This window comes from Pteropus vampyrus, unplaced genomic scaffold (genome assembly GCF_000151845.1).
Source record: "Pteropus vampyrus isolate Shadow unplaced genomic scaffold, Pvam_2.0 Scaffold20, whole genome shotgun sequence".
NCBI lineage: Eukaryota > Metazoa > Chordata > Mammalia > Chiroptera > Pteropodidae > Pteropus > Pteropus vampyrus.
In genome coordinates this window covers 2605560-2620968 of record NW_011888801.1, presented here as the reverse complement: position 1 = coordinate 2620968, position 15409 = coordinate 2605560, and the positions used below count along the sequence as shown (strand labels likewise).

Sequence of the window (15409 nt, the reverse complement as noted above, 5' to 3'; positions counted from 1 at the left end):
TAGAACTTTCTGCAATGATGAAAATGTTCCACTATTGAACTGTTCAACAAGTTATCTACATGTGGCTCCTGAGCACTGGCAATGTGGCTAGTACGACTGAGGAGCCAAGTTTTAATTTTATTTCATTTTCGCTAATTTAAATTTAAATAGTCACATGAGGCCAGCATCTGTAAAGTGGGACTGTGCAGATCTAAGAGCATCAGAGAGCATAAGAAAATATGGCTAAGAGAAAGCAAACGAGTTATGTAAAAGAGAAGATTAGTACCTAGCCTGACTCTTAGCTCAGTGTTAGTCCTATTACTCATATGTTGCTCATAAATTATTTTGAAAGGTATAAAGTTAAATGTGATTGTAGGGATTTTTTTGTTTGTTATAACATTGTAAGTTTGTTAATGATAGTAGCTATCTAATAAACATTCTCTAACTTCTCCTAACTTAAACTTAAGCTATAAAATACTTTTTTTTAAATACTGTTTTACATTAAGTATATCGCTACTAATAAAAATTTTGAACTGTATTGTGACATCACTTGCACTGTTCTATTATTTTTTTAAATGTCTTAAACCAAAACAGACTTATTCTTAAGTACAGGGACTATGCTTTATATATTTTCCAAATGCTTGTCCCACCTTCAAAAAGAGCAAAGGACACAAGGTTATGGTATGTTTCGAACTTCAGTGTGTACACCTGGGATGGAGCCTAGAATTCTGCATTTAACCACAGCCAAGGTGATTCTAATTTAAGTGGCAAAAAGACCACACTTTGAGAAATTCTTTGTCTAATTAAACATCAAAATTTGCATTTAACTGGCTACAGCTCTGATTTGCTAAATCTACCGAGGTTTCTTATAAAGTAAACTCTTGTTTTGAAGAATGAATAAATTCAAATCCACGGAGTCTTATAAGACAAAGTTATACCAGAAAGCAGCAGTAATACAAGTTTTTTTTTTTTTTAAACTACCTCTGGTTTTAAGCAATCCAATTAAAAATATTGCCGCAAACAAGAGAGAATGAAGTCCAATATGGCCTAAAAGTGTGACAAGAATAGCAACAATCAACCTTTCTCTTTACCTTCAAAGCACCAAAATAACTGCTGCTTAGGATCTAAAGCCCATCACTGTGGTTTTACCTCAAGAACTCCCTGGTGAGGAGAAAAGATCAAAAATGCAAGAAAGTAACCCTATTCCTCTTCCGTGTCCAAAGACAATGACTAGCAGATCCATACTTTCTAGTTCTTTTTTTCTTCACTATGCCTTATTTTTTATTTAAATCAAGTAATTCCTCCTCATTAAAATAGGAACAGAGCCTCCCTTTATGCTTCTCTTCTTTTTTTAATGAGAAAAAATTATTCCCTTTGTATTTCTTGGTGAAAGTGCCAAAGAAACACTCTCCCTTTTCAGCGATTTCCTATACCATATGAAGTAAACCACACTGACTAGGTGTGCATGGTGTTTGCAAAATAATCTCTTTTTTTAATGGGCCTCCTCCAAGCAGAGAACAATTTCTTCCATCCGAACATCTGACCAAAGACTGTCTTTGGAGGGGGTTCTATCCTTCTACATAGTGACATTTTTGTTTTGTTTCTAATGAAAGATAAGGCTAGGACATCAATGGTTGGCCCATGATCGAATATTGCTGTGATATTTCCCTGCAAAATACGTTCAGAATATTAGTAAATATGTGGGTATTACTTTAGGCTGACTCTTTTGTTGATAAAACCCCATTTTCCTATGTCAATAAGTATGCCAGAATGACTAGAGAAGGAAATTAACAAAGAAACTGCAAAGGGAGAAACAGCTTTGATGACCTTTACACGAGATAGTCAAAACACTTTCAGTCTTTTAACAAAATAGGTGAGGTACCTGTGCTTGTGAAGAAGAAGAACCAGGAGCCAAATATAGCACAAAATCATGCCACATACTTCTGTCATGGCAAAGGCCCATGGGATTCTAGGAACGCTAGAACAGAAAAAATTACATATTGGGCTGACAAGAAGATAATGTGCATAAATGATGTCACTCTTTTCAATAAGATACTCTTTAAATAATGACCTTAAAATTGTTTTCTATAACTTTTACCTTTTTTAAGAGATAATATTTGAAAAATCTGGGGTGGGGGGAGGATGTTTCATAAAGTACCCTATTTACCAGAACCTCTTTGTTGTCTGTGATTTCCAGTCATGGTTCTCTGTAGAGAAGTAACAACCTTTTTCTCCCTCCCTATATAGCACAATAGAACTTGATATAGGACTGCCCACAAAAGACAATGGAAGGAAGTCTCACTTCTCCCATGATGTGCTAATTTCAGAATCCAGATAAGCAGAGCTTGAACTTGACTCCTTTTCTTTAGTATAGAGTAGTCCCCCTTATCCATGGGGTATACATTCTAAGACTCCCAAATGGATGCCTTAAACTATGGATCGTACTAAATTCTATATATGCTGTTTTTACCTACACATACATACCTATGATATAGTTTAATTTCAGAATCCAGATAAGCAGAGCTTGAACTTGACTCCTTTTCTTTAGTATAGAGTAGTCCCCCTTATCTATGGGGTATACATTCTAAGACTCCCAAATGGATGCCTTAAACTATGGATCGTACTAAATTCTATATATGCTGTTTTTACCTATACATACATACCTATGATATAGTTTAATTTATAAATTAGGCACAGTAAGATATTAACAAAAACTAATAATAAAATAGAACAATTATAACAATATACTGTAATAAAAGTCATGTCAACGTGAGACATTAAGTAAAATAAGGGTTACTTGAACTCAAGCACTGTGATACTGTGACAGTTGATCTGATAACTGAGATGGCTACTACATGACGAATGAGCAGGTAGCATATATGGCGTGAATATGCTGGACAATGGGAAGATTCTTGTCCAGGGCACGAGGAACAGGGCAGTGCGAGATTTCATCACTCTACTCAGAATGGTGCACAATTTAAAACTTATGAATTGTTTATTTCTAGAATTTTCCATTTAATATTTTCAGACTATAGTTGACAGTGGGTAATAAACTGTGGTAAGTAAAACCTTAGATAAGAGAGAACTACTATATTTGGTTTTGTTTTAGGAACAGTAATGTTTGTTTTGTTTTACTCCTTTATTTCTCTGTCTCCCTTTGTTTTCTATCCCTCTTTTCTTCTATCTTTTCCATTACTATGCCACACCCCCAACCTAAACCTAATTCCTGCTCCCCAGAGGTGATCACTTTCACTTTTCTGTTTTATTTGGCATTATATTTTTTAGTCACCTACCAAACACACATACGCATACACAGATATTCTCTCTCTCCCCATCTCCCCATGCTCTCAATACTATTTCACAATTCTGTTTTTACTTAATATACGTTTGTAAATATCATTCATGGCTGAGTCAGAGAACAATGATTAAATCCCTTTCTTGAACAACTTCTAAATAATTCTCTGGAGCTAATAGATAACTTCTTTTTTTTTTTAGTTTGTTCTGTTTCTTGTGCGCCTATCACCAATTCATCTCCAAAATATTCTATCAATTTCAATCTTTTCCCTTTTCCCTCTTGTTCCACTCTAGAATGATTGCCATTTTCTAGTTCTCCTGCATGGCTATTTGTTGGAATAAAATTGAACCCTCATCTTGGGAATTCCTCTTTTCTGTAATGGATTCTCTGTTTCCTGAATTCCATGTCCTCCCCTTCCTTGGTTTACTCCTTAGTTTTGATGGGGTGTAGATCCTCCAGTTGTTTTCTGAGAAAGAGGGCCTGGAGGATAAACTTATTTTTAATGTCAGATTTATATGAGGTTTAATTTACAAACGGAAAAATCTGCCTTCTTCAGCTATACAGTTCAATGACTTTTGACAAACATATTCAGTCACATAACACCACCTCAATAAAGATGTACAACATTTTCATCACTCTAAAAAGTTCCTTTGTGCCCCTTTACAGTCAATCCCTTCTCTCACTTCTAGCCCTGCAACAACCATTAATCTGATTTCTGTCCCTTACAGGTTTGCCTTTTCCAGAATGGCATATAAATACACTCACACAGTATTTATCCAGATATCTTTTGTACTTGGCTATTTTCATTCAGCATGGATGTGTTTTAGATTGATCTACATTATTGCGTGTATAATTCTTTCTTTAAAATTGCTCTATCCAGTCACTGGTTGATGGATATTTTGGGCTAATCTCAGTTTGGGGTGATTATGAATAAAGACCACATACAGGTCTTTGCATGGACATATATTTTCATTTCTCTTGGGTAAATACCTAAGAGTGAAACAGTTGAGTCCTATATTAAATGTATGTTTAACTTTTTAAGAAACTATCAAACTATTTTCAAAGCTGTGGTGTCATTTTGCATTTCTACCAGCAGTGTATGAGTATCAGTTGCTCTGAATCCTCATTAGGACTTACCTTTTTTTTTTTTTTTTCATTTTAGCCATTCTAGTAGGTGTGAGGTTAGAGAGTAAGTTTTTTGAGACTTGCAAATTTAAAAATATCCTTGGGTCTAGCCTTATATCTAATTCGTAGTTTGCAAGGGCAGAATTCTAGATTAGACATTATTTTCTCTCAGAATGTTAAGACATTTTCCATTGTCTTCTAGCTTCCACTATTGCTAAGAAGTTTGATGCTATTTAGATTTCCAGTCTCTGCATGTTTTATGTTTAGCCTCTTAAGAAGTTTCTAAGATCCTGTCTATACCCACTATTCTAAAATTTTTCATTTCTTGTACTGGCTATTCACTGGATCCTTTCGATTTAGAAAGTCATGTCCTTTGGTTCTGAGAAATTTCCTTATATCTTAGATAATATCTTCCCCTTCATTTTTTTCTATGTATTCCTTATAAGAACCCCTATTTGTTCACTGTTGGACTAACGGGATTGATCTTACTTTTTCTCTTCCACTTTTCATCATCTGCTCTATATGCTGGGCAATTTCATCAAATTTACGTTCCAATTATCCTGCTGGATTTTAAATTTCTACTTTCATTTTTTATTTTCCAAAAACTTTTTTTCTCCGAATTTCCCTTTTTCAGAGCCTACTATTACTCTCTCATAGGCTGCAGCATCTCTTATTTGTGAGAATATGAATGGTTATTTTTTTTGAAGTGTTGTTCTGCTCTCTATTTTGTTTTTCCCAGTTTGCTTCTTTTCTATTTGCATTGGTCTGTTTTCCTCAAATGTCTGGTAATTCTTGACTGACCATTCATATCTGACAATGAAGTACTAAAAAAAAAAGCTCAGTGAATTTTTTTTGACTGAGCTTGTCAAGTTATGGTTTCACTGTAGAGTGAGCAGAGGTCTGGTTGATGAAATAGGGCTATCTCCCCTACCACAGTATCTACAGTTTTTTTCTCTTGTGTAGGTTTTCCAAGGAGAGGAATCTGTTTTCCTGCTTGGAGTACTGAGGCTGGGTGAGAGTGGGGATAGGAAATAAGTCTGGCTACTTAAGGAAGGAAGCTGGAGGTCTCAGTGATCAATAGGTAGATTTACAGTTAATCCTCTTGAAAACATACTGAAAAACGTGCACCTTTGTTCTTATGTGGGCCTGATGTCCCCAATTCCAGAGTCCCTTACATTCAGCTACTCTGGAGAATACATCACCTATCTTCTGTTGGTTTACAGCAGGTCTAAAGCTTCTTAAATTGATTTTCAACCAAATCTCCCATATTTTGCTCCTATCTATAGCTGGTCTTGAGAGATGCTTGGTGCCTCCTATTTTGAGAGTTTTTCTAGAGATCTGCAGTACAAATAAACTCATCTCTTAGGCACTGTTCGTCTCTACTCCCAATCTCACAACAAGCACTTAGCTTTCCATTTTTTCATTATTATCACTTTTCTTGCCTTCATGAGATTATAGGGTCCCCCCCATTTACTGTCATTTTAGTAGAGTGTTGTGAGGAAACTGTCAAATGTATATTCAGTATCTCATATTTATGATGTAAAGCTTTCTAAAATGCATTATACATATACGTGCCTTTTTTTCCGGATAGAATTCAATTTTCTTTGGTAATTCAGAGTCATCACTGTGAACAGTGATTATTTCAATGAACATGGTAATGACCTTAAGGACTTCTGAGAAATGAAGGGCAGTTAAATTCCAGATTGATGTGGTTTTTCCATTATTTATGTGTGCTTTTTATAGTGCTTCTGTTTCCTCCCTTGCATTATGGTTATCAGCTCCCGGTTCTCACTGTTGTAAGTGGGCCTCTAGAAGCATTCCTATCTCCTAATTTTCTGTTTATGTTGTGCTGAAGCTCTTGGAATTGTGTCAAATATGCTTCAGAAGCAAACTCTGAAACAAAGATCAGTGTGAAAATGATTAGGAGTGTCCACAGGGGAAAACTAGAGAACAATGGGGAAATAACTTCAGGAAGGCAAAGAAGCAAGGCAAGGGTGAGACTCAAGCACAGTCTGTGGGGAACTCAAGCAAGAGTAACTTTGGCTCAGTCCTGTGGGGAATTTGGGAGACAGCGTAGGTCCAAAGACCTAAAAGAGTTTGGCTCTCTTTTTAAGCAGGCAAAGTGTGTTCCAGCACCCCAAGAGCAGCTCTCCAACAAAGAGACACATTTGCTGGATTTTGAAAATATCAGTGCATAAGAAAATGGAAAAGAGATCTGAGCGGATATAGGAAGAACACTGTAGCACCTGCTACCACTCTCCTATGAATAAAGTTTAGATACTTAAGACCATGAAGCTTTGTAGTAGGTAGCACTGCAGTTGGGGAAAATTTGGTTCCAAATCCCCATTGTGAATTGAAAGCATATGTCTGTGTAAAACTTTGTATACTGTTTATATATAGCAGCATTAGTAGCCAAAGAGTAGAAACAACACATTCATCAACTAATGAGTAAATTGTGGGTACAATGAAATATTATTCTGCAATAAAAAGGAATGAAATACTGATATATACTACTATGTGGATAAATCTTGAAGACATTATGCTAAATGAAAGAAAGCACACATAGAAAAAGGCCACATACTGTATGACTCTATTTAAATGAAATGTGCAGAATAGGCAAATCCACAGAAACATAAATCTACGTTTATGGAGAGAGAAGGGAATGGGGTATGACTGATAAGAGATATGGGTTTCTTTTGGGGTGATGAAAATGTTCTGGTATTAGTGGTGATGGCTGCACATTTTTTTAAGTATACTAAAAACCAATGAATTGTACACTTTCAAATAAAATCCTCATTGCTCTTCCAGACCATTTTCTCTCTTTCCTCCCAGACCATTTTCTCTCTTTTCTCCCACTATTCATTGTCATAGTCATCTATGGACCCCTCAGCATTCATTCTTTCATTTCTTGAAGATTTTAATTTCTGCTTCACTATCACTTTCTCTAAAACTTCTCTTGTTGTAATTTGTGTGCTTCTCACTCACTTCTCTATTAATTTCTCCTCCTATGACCCTGGCTTTTACTCTACTTCAGCAACCTACACCATGGTTATAACCTGGATCTTGTCATTACCGAGATTCTTCTTCAAAATCTCAATTTCAGGAATCTTATACTGACCATTACCTCTTGTCTTTCCAGCTTATTCCCTCCATTACTCCAACTTCAATAATTCTGAGACCTAAAATCTATTGATCTTATAATATTTTCACTGTCCTTCATCAACTTCATATCCTCACATCCTTCCTTATCCACCTGAGTCCATAGTCAGTCATTATAATCACTCCCTTGACTCTTTTTCCTTCATTGTACTGCCTAGAAAAACTTCAACTCTGATAAAAAGACAATTATCCAACTATTCCATACCTGTATCTATGCAGTTGAATGAGGGTGGTAAAACACATAATGCCAACATGACTACCAACCTCAAGGAGGCCTTTAGTGCTGTTACATATCACACAAGTCTATTCACTCTTAACTACTTTACACCTCATCCTCTCTCCTCAAACCCCCAACCTTTTCTCCATTCTAACTTTCTGTTTGAAGAGAAAATAAAAAAAATCAGGAAAGCATTTCCTCATGTTCCACCATTATATCTAGCAACCTTCTACCTCTGTTTCCATCATTCCTATCTTTCCATTATAGAAGAACAGTCCATATACCTAAGACCAGCCTCTCCCACCCACTAGATCCTATTTCTTTTCATATACTCAAGGACATGACTCCAACAAGTGTACCCTCTATTCCTTCTAATATCATCTCCCTCCCCCAAAACTGGGTCATATAATAAACATGCTATAATATAGCCCATTCAAAACAAAATCCTGTTGATTCCATATCCTCTTCTTCCAAGCTACAGCTTCATTTCTCTACTGCCCTTAAAGGAAAACTTATAAGACTCAATTGTTTCCAATTTTTCTCTTCCCATTCTCTTTTTCTCTCTTATCATTTCTTTGCCTTTTTTTTTTTTTGAGAAATTCTGATCATACCAAAAGTTGAAGGAATAACACTTTATATTCTTCACCTAAATCTATCAATTGTTTACAATAATTGACATTTTCCATATTTGCTTCATTTCAATATTTCTATAAATATCCACATACACATACCCATATATTCTTTTTGAGGAGACTGATCCCCTCTCACCAAAGTAAGTTGCAGACATTATGATACTTTTCCCTTAAATACTTTAACATGTATCACCTAAGAACAAGGATATTCTCTTCATAATCCAATACACTATTAAACCCAGAAAACTGTAACACTAATTTGGTTTTACACTACATCATTTAATATGCAATCCATATTCAAATTTTCCTAATTGTCCCCAAAATGTCCTTTTTAGCAGTATTTTTTTTCCTCGATATAGGATCTAATTAAAGTTCATGCTTTGCTCTTGGTTATATCTCTTTAATTTCCCTTACAATTCTCCCTGCCTGGCTTTTGTCTGACATGACATTAGCATTTCTGGTGAGTCTGAATCAGCTGCCTTGTAGAATGTTCCATGTTTTAGATTTGTCTGATGATTTCCTCATGATTAAATTTAGGATACCTTTTTTTTTTTTTTGGCAAGATTATTCCATAGGTGATTTATGAACATTACATCCAGTGCACGTAATATCAGTTTGTCCCACTGTGGTGCTACATTTGATCATATGGTTACAATGACACATGTCAGAGCTTGCCATTGTAAAGGTACCTTATTCTCTCTGTAATTAAGTAACATGTGAGATGATACTTTCAGATCATGTGGTTATCTTGCCCCCCAATAGCCTTTCACCTAATAGATTTTAGCATCCACTTGCCTGAATCAATTATTACATGGGAGGTTGCAAAATAGTCAGGCCACCAACATTTATCTGCTGGTATTATTCCTGAAGAACTTTTCCTCTCACCCCACCACTTTGTGTTTGTTTTGTTTATCACTATGGTTCGTAGATCCTTTTTCTTACTTGACATATTATAATCCATTACCATCACTATTCTTTTTGATGTTATAATTGTTTTGATCAGTGGGAGCCCCTTTGAACCAGTTCCTATGTTCTTTTGACTTGTTTCCACTGGTTTTGTGCACTTCCTTGCTTTATGGCACAAGATCTATTTCAGGCTCATTTTCCACTTTCCTTGCCCCAGACTTAAAATCAGCCCTTTCTCTAAGAAGCCTTGGTCTGAGTTTCCTTTTAGGGATTGGTATTTAGAAACCGGGAACTGGATGCTCATGTTGCTAACTGCTCCTGAGTTTTTCCTGCAAATCATTTCATATCAGTTCATAAAAATCTTCTTCATTCTTTTTTACGATTAAACCATCTCTATTGTATAGCTGTACCATAGTATATTCAACTAGCTTTTCCATGGATAAGCATTTAGATTATTTCTAAAATTTATAATTGTTACAAATAATGTCACAACAAATAACTTTGTACGAAATGTTGTATGAAATGTTGTATGAAATGTTGTTTCATATTTATGGAGATATATCTTTAGGTCAATTCCCGTAAGTCGCACATGCTCTCTTAAACCCATTACAATCAGGCACTTTTGTCAAGGTCATTGATGACCAAATAGTTGCTAAATCCAATTGTCAGTTATCCTCATCTTACTTGACCCCTAAGCTGCACTTGACAGCTAATTATTAATTATTCCTGCCTTCTTAAATTGCTTTTTAAACTTGGCTTCCAGGATACTACTATCTTTCTGCCTTGACATTCTCAGTCTTCTTTGCTGGTTTTGCCTTACTTCTCTGACCTCTAAATGTTGTAATGTTTTGGGGCTCAATCTTTAATCTTCTTTTCCCTTCTCACTCCCTAGGAGACCTTATCAAACATCATGGCTTCAACTACGCTGGTAACTCCCTAAAATCAGCCCTAGATTGCTCTGAATTCCAACTCATCTTTCCAGCTCTTACTTGACATCTGATTGTTGTAAAAGATATCTCAAATTTGACGTGTCTAAAACCAAACCCTTAATTTTCTCTCCAAATCAACTCCTTCTACAGTCTTTCCATTTCTGTAAAGGAGAACTCTATCCTTCCAGATGCTCAGGTCAAAAATCTTGGGATAATTCTTGACTTCTCTCTTTCACTTACACCTTACATACAAATTCATCAACAAATCTGTTGGCTGTACTTTCGAAAAATATAGATAGATAGATAATTTGACTCTTTCACATCATCTCTACCACTACTATTCTTATCCTAAAATCTACCTCATCTTTGCCTAGATGAATTCAGTAATTTAACTAACCCCTGCTTTCCTACCCCCACCCCCACACTATTCTTAATGCAACTATTAGAGGAACCTTTTAAAGTGGAAATTAGTTCACATTACTCTTCTCCTAAATAGTTCCCAATGGCTTCTCCTTTCACTCAGAATGAAAGCTTAAGTCCTTACAACGGTCCCTACACAATCTGGATTCCTGTCTCCCGTAAGACCTCATCTGCAACAGTTCTCCCATTTCTTACTTGTTGTTCCTTAAACATGCTAAAGCACACTACCAATTCTGGATTTTTGCATCTTGCTGTTTCCTCTGCCCACAGTATGCTTTCCCAGATATCCGTATGCTTTCTTCCTTACTTCTTTGGAGTCTTTGTTTACAGTCAGAAAAACTAATAGGGAAGAAGATATAGGAATCTAACAGCTTCTTAAACAGTTTTAATTCAATTCTTATTTTAGTGCCACCCTTTCACCTTCAATGTCCAGAGATTTGAGAAATTTGAAACAAAGATCGGGTTAGTTCTCAGTTTTCTCGACTGCTGTTTTAGAATTGGATTATTTTAGGTCTTCTATTTGCTTTCAAATTTCCAAAACTGTATGGCTGTTTTCTCCTCTCCTATCTGCCCCATCCTTGTTGGTTTGCAACTTAAGCAAACCAACCCCTGCTTAGTTAGGGTTTGAGAGGGGACAAAATGTGATATGGATGTCATTCTGCCATCTTAATGTGGACGTTTTAATCTATTTCATTAAAAAAACATACTATAAGGTACTTTTAAGAGGGCAAAACCTTTTATAAAAATATACAAGAAAGCACTACGAACTTTAAAATATACAAGAAAGCACTACAAATATAAAAATAGTTTTGAGGTTTGTTCTAATCTTAGGTATTTTGTAAAAACAACAGAATACTATCAGTGAATCAGTCTGTACTATTTGTGATCATTTCAAGTTATTTGGTGATACAGGAGACCTCCCCAAATCTTTGGAAAAGCAGGACCCTGACATCATTTTTTAAAAAAGTAACCACATTCCATTTATTACAAACAACATTCCAGGAAATCCCTTAAAAATCTAAAGTGCCCAGGGAGCTATGGCTTAAGGTCTAATTTACTTTGATAAAGAAGTAATTTCAAAGCATATCTTTCTATATTACCAGATAAAGCAAATGGTAAGTATACATCAACCAAACCAACAATAATAAACAACACAATTATCATAAATATATTATTATTATTGCTATTATAGCAATCTTCTACAAACTTGGCACTAGAAATAAAACTTACCTGTCTAAGAATATATCTGGGAGTGGTGGATAGGTCTGCATATCAGGCACTCGCTCATGGACTATAACCATAATGAAAGATGTAAACCCGAATACTATAAAAACATATATACAGCTCAATATGGTCTTCCAGTACTCTGGGTCCAATCTTCGAATAGAATGTTTGTTTTTACCATTCATGTACTGGTACTGATCAGAATTCAAATCAGCGATGGGTCCATCACAGTCGTGTGAAGGCTCCCCATTACACAGCCACTCTGCGCTCTGAAGAACACTGATGAAAGGAGTCATGGAACTCATGGGACTGTCACTGTTGTATCCCATCTCCTCTAAAACATCAATATGTATTTTCTGCAATTTTCGAACTGAGAGCATTAACCTTTTAATGTCTCCTAAGACTTTGATTTCCAGGGGAGGAGACCGGAGATCATATTCAGTCAATGTTAGCAATGTGATACCATCAAGTCGGTGCTTATTGCATAAAATGTCCACATATTCAAAGAAGCCCTCATCCTTCAGCCAAACAGCTACATGCTTGGTAGTCCAGCGACGGATGCAGAGTTGATCAGGACCTGCCATTTCCTCCTCCACTGCCTGTCAAGGGAAAACAGGAACAAAACAAAAACTTCAGTGTGTCCTAAGAACTCCTTTGAAAACCAAATACATATAAACATAACAGAAACAATAATTTACCAACATTGCCTTACTGGCTTCTAGAAGAGAAGTAAAAGAAACAAGAATTATTCAAGTGGTTTTTCAACACATTAACATTCTAATAATTTTCTGCATATAACTTCAATAGCAGAAAGGTTAATGACCAAACATTTTTATAAAACGTTAATTTACAAACGGCTTTTCCACATCATAGTGGTCATAACTTAATTAGATAAAGCCTACTGTTGAGAACAATGGTAAAAAAATCCCATCTTAATATTTTTCATGAAATGGGATATATAGAAAGATTTGTTATATGTAAAAATAAATTTCAGAAATCTTCATGTTTATGAAATAACTATCTCCCTTTCTCTAAAAAGAAAAAACCACCACAAAGGCAAACATAACTAATTTCAGGAAACCCTTTAGATTAAGTATACTTCTATATACTATACAAATAATTCCTATAATAGACAGAAAGCCTTTAAACTAGATATAAATATCTTAATAGCTCAGTTCTTTCTATACTTTGAATGTTCCATTATAGAACTGAAAAGGAATTTCCTTCCTAAACTACCATTGAGATTTTACTGATAAAACTGTCATTTCAATGTACCCATAAATTTGAGGACCCAAATTTTATATTGCAATTATGAAAGGCTAATAATCCACTGTTTCAAAAAGTACTAATAATTTTTACTACTTTGATCCCACATAGCACTATTTATGTTCTTTTTCTATTTTAAAACTTGGGCCAATATCAGGTTTATAAACTATCAGATACACGGGAGACAAAGGCCTACATAGAAAAAACCTATTTCCCTGAAGTACTTTCTCAACTACTAGAGCCTGTGGGTTTTCTGACATTTTCCAGATCCCTGAAGACCATATTTCCTTCTGAGATGATTGTTAAAAAAAAGTATTAGGCAAATTTTAAAGCATAAAAAAAAAAAAAATAAAGAATAATACAGGAAACACACATATGCCAATACTCAGCTTGGAAAAAAATCGGCCAGTTTCCATACAAATGTTCTGTTTCTTAATCTGGGTATCAGTTATTTGGTATGTTCATTTTGTGAAAATTCATCAAGCTATATACTTACAAGCTTCACTTTTCTCTACAAGTCTACTTTCAAAAGCAAAAAAAAAAAAAAATGAGGGGACGGAGAGGGGGAAGGAGGAGGTAGATGGGGTAAAGGGAGTCAAATATGTGGTGACAGAAATAAATTTAACTATGGGAAGTGAACACACAGTGTAAATATGTATATGCATTATTGTTAAAGTGTACAGCTGAAACCTATTGGATTTCGTTAACCAATGTCACCATAAAAAATTAATTAATTAAAAATAAAAAACATCAATACAAGTGACTGTCATTCCCTGATAAGCATCTCCTTCCTCTCCTTCCAGATGTAATAATAATTCCTGATTCTAGTGTTTACCCTTCCCATATAACATGCATTTCTGCCTCTGAAAAAGTTTTCATGCCTCCTTATGCCAAGGAAAGTAAACAACTGCTACTGTTCTGCATTCTCCTCCATTCACACAAACTCTTGCTATGAAGAATTATAATCATTTGAAAAAGGCAAATACTTAACTACATAAGCACCACTTACACTATCAAAAATATTCAGCAAATAAGAAACGTGCTAATTAAATATTTGTTTCTTAATTACTAAAAAGCAATCCTGGTTTTTGGAAGGCTTAAATCACATTTTGTTTCCAAACCGGGCTTTTAATATTATCCATACACAACAGTTTTTCAGTCTTAGAAAATTAACAGCACATCCACCTATAAGTTATCTGCATGTTTTAAAAGTCTAAAAAATTCTTATATACAGTAGTTACAAAAATGCAACCCTTCTTTTTAGCTACAGCATATCATCACATCCCAACAGTCAAAGAAATATGATTTATTCATTTTAACATATGGAATTTATATACATTAATGTATATCGATTACATAAACATATATAAAATTCCATTAAAATATGATTTTGCTATGTTTTAGTTTATATACATAGCCAGATGATTTCATTCTACCTACTACATACATATCTTTTCCCCAAAGTAAGTTCTGAATAAATTACTTCATCTTTGAATATCCAACAAGCACAAGCTACAAACTCTGCAGCAGTTATGAAGAAGCAGATTTGAGAAGCTCATCTCATACATAACAAGGTCCTCTTTCTTCTGTCATTTTATTTCTATTTTGCTACCTTTTTCCTTTCTCCAAAAGCTTACCATCAATGGGTTCCAAGTCACTCCCATCCTTGTAGCATTATTCTTTAGTACAGTTTCATGTTATAAACTGCTCAAAATGATCTTCTCTTTCACGTTTTTTCCCTCCTGTCCTATATCACCAGTTCTTTACACCCTCAATGAGGCTAACAAACACGCTTTGATGGTGGTGTATTAGCTGCTAGAAAATATGAGTTATCATATAAACGAGCCTCCTGAAAGTCTCTGAGCCTGCTGTGCCAATGCCCTAAAACCATGACGCATTCCGCTGTTGTGCTTCACCAGGTCAGGGCATGTCCTTTAATTGTATACTACTATGTATAGTTAGGGGCCCATATTTAGCTAACACAGTGAAAACCTGCATTAAAGAGGTATATTAAAAGATGATAGAAGGCTTTAGGGCCATTTTAATATTTACGTTGTGCTAGAGGAAGTACAGAGAACAGGAGACTTTGAACGAAGACTATGACAGCTATAGGTCTCATACGAATCCACAAAATAAAGAAATTAGGTTAGTAAATGCTTAAGAACACTTTCAGCTTTAACCAGTAAATAATACAAATCAATTATCAGTTAAAGGGACTTCTGACCATGATGTAATAAGAAGGACCATATTTACCCTC

At 35.1% G+C, this 15409-nt stretch overlaps 1 protein-coding gene across 1 annotated transcript in view; it reads right to left on the bottom strand.

Moving 5' to 3' along the window:
- SAMD8 (sterile alpha motif domain containing 8) overlaps nucleotides 1–15409 on the bottom strand; it is a 55020-nt gene that overhangs the window by 18095 nt on the left and 21516 nt on the right. The window contains exons 2-3 of the mRNA XM_011355446.2: nucleotides 11893–12485; nucleotides 1862–1957 (exon numbers count right to left, since the gene is read on the bottom strand). Coding sequence (XP_011353748.1) covers nucleotides 1862–1957; nucleotides 11893–12485 — 689 coding nt within the window. The remainder of the gene's footprint in view (nucleotides 1–1861; nucleotides 1958–11892; nucleotides 12486–15409) is intronic.